Source organism: Oncorhynchus mykiss, chromosome 15 (genome assembly GCF_013265735.2).
Source record: "Oncorhynchus mykiss isolate Arlee chromosome 15, USDA_OmykA_1.1, whole genome shotgun sequence".
NCBI lineage: Eukaryota > Metazoa > Chordata > Actinopteri > Salmoniformes > Salmonidae > Oncorhynchus > Oncorhynchus mykiss.
Window position 1 is genome coordinate 48,579,693 of NC_048579.1, and position 8,225 is coordinate 48,587,917.

Here is an 8,225-nt window from a genome sequence, read left to right on the forward strand (position 1 = left end):
GAAACGAGAACTAAAATGATCACTTTGCACTTGAGATGGGTTAAATGAAGTACTAACTGAAATCTGGAAACAGACAGGCCTGTAACATCTCACTTGTAGCCTAATATGAAATTAACTCCTGCATAATTAAGTATTTATTGCAGTACAATGATGCACCAAATGTTATTTATTTTCTCTGGGGAAAAGGAGTGGAGCAATACAGTAAGTTTATTTATTTCCGTACCTCGAACAAATGCAAATATGGGTGTGTTATTGTGGTCGAACATTTACATAACAGCTCACTGTTTTTACCACGTAGAATATGCATCAATGACGAAGTTCATTCTTATCAGAAACATTTTTGTTTTAACTGCTTTTAATCTCAACATGTTTGCAAGGGAAGAATATTTAGGCTACACTGTTAAGCGCTATTGCGTTCTCCCCGGTGCCGTCGAGAGGATCAACTATGAAAGAGAACTTTACAGATGTCAGCTAGCTGGTTGCATTATTTCTGATGTATGCATTGTCATTACGTCTTCTAGTGCAAGTTAACAGAAGAGGCGTATGCTAGGCCTGCGGTTTATCTGACTAGACAAGTTGATTTCAATAGCCTATTACATTTCGGAAATTAATGTGGCTTAAGGGTCCTCCCCCCCAACACCCATGTGAAAAAAAGTTGTCCCACCGTCTCTTCCTTTCATACAATGAGGCTAGTCCGATGCACAAGGCCCGTTGCTTCTCGCCACTATCCAGGCTAAGTAGCCACGTCCTCTGAAGTATCTGGTCTGCTAGTTCTGCATTGACATCGCCATACACTAACTATAGGTTACATGTAACCCTGTTTTACGTCTTTATAAGTAGACTTTGTTTACTTTTCTTCCTGTAACATGCACTTGACATGTTAAGTTATAGGGGGCTGCTAGCAGGATGTAGTGGGGCCGCGCGTTCAAAATTCATTTATGGTTTTACGTTCCAAAAAAGGTATTCTAGAAACAATTGCCAAACTAGGGCTTTACAGTGATGGTGAACATTTCGAGAAATGTTGGGGGTTAAAATCTTACTATAAGTCACAGAAGGTGCACAAAGGGAGTTGTCAACAAGTCTCCAAGTTTGAACAAATCATCGATGAAGATAAGTTTACCTGTTTCGAAACTCTGAGTTGTAGATGTCTCGGAGGTCACTTTTAAGTTTGGTTGATGCTCGATTTGTTTCATTCAAGAATTCATAAAAATCCAGTCCAATTTGGCAACGCGTTCTTAAATTCATGGTGATATCCGATTGTGAGCAGCTGGTGAAATAGGCTACTTTGAAAAAATATAGCTATTTGAGTTTCATTGTGCAGAAAACATAAGTGATCATGGAGCCACTGAGGAGGATCTGCGGAAATCCTGTCAGACTGAAGAAACGAAACCGGACACATCACTACTCGGGGGGCGGGGAGTTTCCTATCAAAGATATTTACAACTTTATAAGGTTACACCTAATAGGGGAATAATAATCTCATACTCTGCAAAAGTTTAAAATGAAGGGAAAAGACAAATAAATCACCAATTTAGGAAAAGCCCATAAACATCTTTACAAGGTAAAGAACCAAAAATATCTGAACTTCAGCTGAAATATGATATTTTACTTTTGAAGAGAGCCAACAACTACAGGTTAAACTCAAATAATGCATATTATTCAATGGCAAATAAACCTGGTAACCTCATTGTTCTAGCTGTGCTTCTGCCTTCTTGAACTCCAACTGCGCAATAGTGAGCAATAGTTTCTCCACGGTCTAGCTAGCTTTCGTTGTGGGCTAGTTTGCGGCCCTGCAGCAGGTGTTATCAAACAGGATGTTTTTGCTCATTTGTTAGCTTCTCCCTTTTCTATAATTTATCTTTCAAAAAGAAGTTAACTTTCAAATGATCATCACCTGGTGAGTGGAAGTTTTTTTTATGGCAGTGTGCTTGCTGTTAGCCATCTCTTTGAAAATAACATATGTGTGAAACATTGTTGCATTTATAGTGGAACTGAATAACATTTTTAGCAACATGAAATCTTTGTAAAATCTGTTCATATAACGTTACACCACAGGAAGAATTATACGTTTTAGAGATGTTTCTAACAAGCGACCACATAGATACGGTAATTTTCACGTTTTCATAAATTGGAATGTTTGGGAATTACGTAGGTTTATATATTGTGTGAGTTCTAAACTGTTTTTGTTCACAAAATTTGCTAACATAATTAATGGTATACAAGGACGTACCCTTATTCCCTTGGGACGTTCATTGGGACCTCTTCATCTGCCCAAAGAGTATTTAACATCATACAACAGAATCTGTATGATTTTAAAGCTGGTTCTAAATTCAGGTAAAACAAAATGCATGGTATTTTAATATGCCAGGCGTGTTGCTAATCATATCATTGCTACATTGGCTGGACATACTATAGAGCATGTTAAAGTGTACACATATTTGGGTGTGTGGGTTGATGACAAGCTGAGCTTCACTGTGCATGTAGAGAACTTGATAAGGAAGCTCAAGCTGAGAATAGGTTTTTATTACTGGCATAAGGCTTGTTTTTCTTTTGAGGCAAGGAAGGAGCTGGTACGATGTACATTACTGGCGGTTTTAGATTTTAGTGATATATGCAGGCCTCAATCACTACCCTGAGAGCACTTGATTCAGTGTATCATGCAGCCCTCAGGTTCATTACAAATAAAAAACGTCTAACGAATCATTGTGATCTCTACAGCGCTGTTGGCTGGTCCTCATTGACCTTGCGTTGTCTTAAACACTGGTATACACTGATTTATAAGGCCATATTGGGTAAAATGCTATTTTATCTCTGTTCTTTTTTTAGTCAGGTCAGTAAACAAATATCAATTACGGTCCCATTCTCATTTGCTTCTAACAGTACCAAAAATTAGAACAGGTCATGGTATAAATAGTTTTAGTTACTTAGCTCCGGGGTCCTGGAATTCTCTTCTGAACATTTTAAAATTTGATCTAGTTTGATTATCTTTTGGAAATTGTAGAAACATTTTAAAAAATCCCTCTTCAGAAGTTCCAGCTAGGCAGGCTAACGTTAGTTATCTAATTCATTTGCTAACTATCATATGTTGATAATGATATATTTAATATAAGTATGCATGCACTCATAATTGACTGTAGCGCATATAAAGCACCCAACAAGGTACCGGTGGCTAAAAACACATCAGTGTTGACAACTCCTCTGTAATGTGGTGCGTGCTAGTGGCAGGGAAGTCAGGCGCAGGAGAATGAACTTGGTAAAAACGTTGTTTAATAAACATCAAAACCTCAGAAAACCAAAGTATACAAAATAACAAATAGAGGGTGCAAAACCCGTCGCACACCAGAATTAACAATGAACACCTACAACCAACAAACAATCTTCGACAAGGACATGAGGGGAAACAGGGTTAAATACACAACATGTAATTAATGGGATTGGGACCAGGTGTGTAGGAAGACAAGACAAAACCAATGAAAAATGGATCAATGATGGCTAGAAGGTCGGTGACGTTGACTGCCGAACACCGCCCGAACAAGGAGAGGGATCGACTTCAACGGAAGTCGTGACAGTACCCCCTTTTGACACGCATCTCCAGCGGTGACCTTGGGGACGACCCGGAGGGCGAGGCATGGGGGCGATCCGGATGGAGACGGTGGAAATCTCTCAGCATGGAAGGATCCAACATGTCCTCCACCGGAACCCAGCATCTCTCCTCCGGACCATACCCCTCCCAGTCCACGAGGTACTGAAGGCCCCTCGCTCGACGTCTCGAATCCAGTATGGAACGAACGGAGTATGCCATGGCCCCTCGATGTCCAGAGGGTGCGGAGGAACCTGGAGCGGGCCAGCCACCACCGGCCTGAGGAGAGACACTTGGAACGAGGGGTTAATAAGGTAATTGGGGGGAAGCTATAACCTATAACATACCCCATTCACTCTCCTCAGGACTTTAAATGGCCCCACAAACCGCGGACCCAGCTTCTGGCAAGGCAGGCGAAGGGGCAGGTTTCGGGTCGAGAGCCAGACCCGATCCCCTGGTGCGAACACCGGGGGCTCACTGCGGTGACGGTCTGTGCCCACTTTCTGGTGCAGCACGGCGCGCTGAAGATGGACATGAGCAGCGTCCCATGTCTCCTCGGTACGCCGGAACCAGTCGTCCACCGCAGGAGCCTCGGTCTGACTGATGCCAAGGAGCCAGAACCGGCTGATACCCCAATACACACTGAAAGGGGGTGAGGTTAGTGGAGGAGTGGCAGAGCGAGTTCTGGGCCATCTCTGCCCAGGGCACGAACGCTGCCCACTCCCCCGGCCGGTCCTGGCAATAAGACCTCAGAAACCTACCCCCATCTTGGTTTACGCTCTCCACCTGCCTGTTACTCTCGGGGGGGAAAACCTGAGGTAAGGCTAACCGAGATCCCCAGACGTTCCATGAACGCCTTCCAGACCCTTGAAGTGAACTGGGGACCTCGATCAGACACTATATCCTCAGGCACCCCGTAGTGCCGGAAGACGTGTGTAAACGAGGCCTCCGCAGTCTGTAGGGCCGTAGGGAGACCGGGCAGAGGGAGGAGACGGCAGGACTTAAGAGAAACGATCCAGAACAACCAGGATTGTGGCGTTACCCTGTGAAGGAGGAAGATCAGTCAGGAAATCCACTGACAGATGCGACCATGGCCGTTGTGGAACGGGTAAATGTTGTAACTTACCTCTGGGCAGGTGTCTAAGAGCCTTGCACTGGACGCACACCAAGCAGGAGGTAACATAAACCCTCACGTCCTTAGGTAAAGTGGGCCACCAGTACTTCTCACTAAGACAGCGCACCGTCCGACCGATACCAGGATGATCAGAGGAGGATGACATATGGGCCCAATAGATTAGCCGGTTGCGGACAGCAGACGGAACGTACAGACGCCCAGCTGGACATTGCAGGGGAGTGGGCTCGGTACGCAACGCCTGCTCAATGTCCGCGTCCAGCTCCCACACTACCGGTGCCACCAGGCAAGAGGTCGGGAGTATGGGAGTGGGATCCAGGGGCCGCTCCTCTGTATCATACAGCCGGGACAATGCATCTGCCTTAGAGTTCTGAGAGCCTGGGCTGTATGAAAGGGTAAATACAAAACGGGTGAAAAACATGGCCCGCCTTGCGAGGGTTCAGGCTCCTCGCCGCCCGGATGTACTGCAGATTACAGTGGTCAGTCCAGATGAGAAAAAGGTTTTTAGCCCCCTCAAGCCAATGTCTCCACGCCTTCAAGGCCTTGACGACAGCCAACAGCTCCCGGTCCCTTACATCATAGTTTCGCTCCGCCGGGCTGAGCTTCTTCGAGAAGAAGGCACAGAAGCAGAGCTTCGGTGGCGTACCCGAGCACTGAGAAAGCACCGCTCCTATCCTAGCCTCGGACGCGTCCACCTCCACTATGAACGCCAAAGAGGGATCTGGATGGGCCAGCACGGGAGCCGAGGTAAACAGAGCCCTTAGGTGACTAAAAGCCCTGTCCGCCTCAGCTGACCACTGCAAGCGCACTGGGCCCCCCTTTAGCAGTGAGGTAATGGGAGCTGCCACCTGACCAAAACCCAGAATAAACCTCCGGTAGTAGTTGGCAAACCCTAAGAACCGCTGCACCTCCTTTACCGTGGTGGGAGTAGGCCAATTACGCACAGCTGCAATGCGGTCACTCCATCTCCACCCCTGAGGTGGAAATGCGATACCCTAGGAAGGAGATGGACTGTTGGAAGAACAGGCATTTCTCAGCCTTGACGTAGAGGTCATGCTCCAACAGGCGACCAAGCACTGCACACCAGGGACACATGCTCAGCGCGTGTAGTGGAGTATATCAAAATCTCATCAATATACACCACTACACCTGCCCGTGCAGGTACCCGAAAATCTCGTCTACAAAGGCTTGGAAGACTGAGGGCGCATTCTTCAACCCGTACGGCATGACAAGGTACTCATAGTGCCCTGAGGTGGTACTTGAAGCCGTCTTCCACTCGTCTCCCTCTCGGATACGCACCAGGTTGTAAGCGCTCCTGAGATCTAGTTTGGTGAAGATGTGCGCCCCGTGCATTGACTCTATCGCTGTAGCTATGAGCGCTAGGGGGTAACTATATCTAACCGTGATCTGATTCAGATGCCGATAGTCAATACACGGGCGCAGACCCCCATCCTCCTTCTTCACAAAAAAATAAACTCGAGGAGGCGGGTGAAGTGGAGGACCGAATGTACCCCTAACGCAGGGATTCAGAGACATATGTTTCCATAGCCTCCGTCTCCGCCTGTGAGAGGGGATACATTTGACTTCTGGGAAGTGCAGCATCTACCAGGAGGTCTATCACACAATCGCCCCGTCGATGAGGTGGTAATTGATTCGCCTTCTTTTTAGAGAAGGTGAGAGCCAAATTGGCTTATTCAGGGGTAATGCGCATGGTGGAGACCTGGTCTGGACTCTCCACCGTTGTAGCACCAACGGAAACCCCTAAACACCTACCTGACCCTGACCCTAATGGTTGACTATCTAAACGGGGAAGGGCACATCCATGGGAAAAATGGGGGTCCCTAAACTATGAGCTAACGCTCTATCAATGAAATTCCCAGCCGCGCCTGAATCTACGAGTGCCTTATGCTGGGAACTCAGGAAAAGTGACAGACACAAACATATGTGCAACAGAGGGTTCTGGGAGAGAATGGTGCTGGCTCACCTGGGGTGACGCCAGAGCGCCCTGCCTGCTGCCTCGATTTCCAGAGGAACCAACCCGGCACCAACCGGCAGTGTGACTTGTCCCTGTTTCCTCCGCACCAATGTGTCGGAGGAAACATCGCGCACCAGCGACCCCTGTGGCGGGCCGGGCGCAGTGCGCCCTAACCAAGGTCGCCAGGTGCACGGTGTTTCCTCCGACACATTGGTGCGGCTGGCTTCCGGGTTGGATGCGCGCTGTGTCAAGAAGCAGTGCGGCTTGGTTGGGTTGCTTTTCGGAGGACGCATGACTTTCGGCCTTCGTCTCTCCCGAGCCCGTACGGGAGTTGTAGCGATGAGACAAGATAGTAGCTATTAACAATTGTATACCATGAAATTGGGGAGAAAAAAGGGGGTCAAATAAACTAAAAACAACAACACCAAAAAACAACACAAAAAAAGATGGTGAAGCATAACTGCATGCTCCTCCACCTCAATGGCTGGGGTACCCTCCTCCTGCTGACTCCATAGTATGGTCGAAGATTCTGTAATGTGGTGCGTGCTGGTGGCAGGGAAGTCAGGCGCAGGAGAATGAACTTGGGAAAACGGAGCTGTTTAATAAACAACAAAACCTCCGAAAACTAAAAACTATACAAAATAACAAATAGAGGGTGCAAAATCCGTCGCACACCAGAATTAACAATTAACACCTACATACAACAAATAATCTCTGACAAGGACATGAGGGGAAACAGAGGGTTAAAGACACAACATGTAATTGATGGGATTGGAACCAGGTGTGATTCGAAGACAAGACAAAACCAATGGAAAATGAAAAATGGATCAATGATGGCTAGAAGGTCGGTGACGTCGACCGCCGAACAAGGAGAGGGACCGACTTCGGCGGAAGTCATGACATCATCAGTAAGGAAAGTAGCTATTGGCTGTCCTAGAAGTCGCTAAATGGCCATGTGCATGTAATTGTGATGGACGCTGTAGTAGAGAGGAATAACGTTGTGGGAGAGACAAAAAGTGAGTAAAAAACACCCAAAATTAGTTTAGAACTACAAATGAACTTTCTTCTGTTGATTCTTGTTTTTTTTAATGTCACAATTCCAACCCTCCTCCTTTATCCGGGCTTGGGACCGGCAAAAGTGACCCAAAAGAGACACCCTGACAGAGTTACTTTTACTACTTTTAGTTTTTTATTTTATTTTATTTCAGCCTCCAGTATTTATGCTGCAGTAGTTTATGTGTCGGGGGGCTAGGGTCAGTTTGTTATATCTGGAGTACTTCTCCTGTCTTATCCGGTGTCCTGTGTGAATTTAAGTATGCTCTCTCTAATTCTCTTTCTTTCTCTCTCTCGGAGGACCTGAGCCCTAGGACCATGCCTCAGGACTACCTGGCATGAGGACTCCTTGCTGTCCCCAGTCCACCTGGCCGTGCTGCTGCTCCAGTATCAAATGTTATGCTTGCGGCTATGGAATCCTGACCTGTTCACCGGACGTGTTACCTGTCCCAGACATGCTGTTTTCAACTCTCTAGAGACAGCAG

General features: G+C 46.7%; 1 protein-coding gene across 1 annotated transcript in view; it reads right to left on the reverse strand.

The window, feature by feature from the left end:
* Nucleotides 1–1,416, reverse strand: part of LOC110490198 (putative helicase mov-10-B.1) — a 37,913-nt gene extending 36,497 nt beyond the window's left edge. Inside the window, exon 1 of the mRNA XM_021563446.2 lies at nt 1,121–1,416. Within this exon, the coding sequence (XP_021419121.2) occupies nt 1,121–1,245 (125 nt within the window). The 5' untranslated portion in view covers nt 1,246–1,416. The remainder of the gene's footprint in view (nt 1–1,120) is intronic.
* Nucleotides 1,417–8,225: the final 6,809 nt, after the last annotated feature.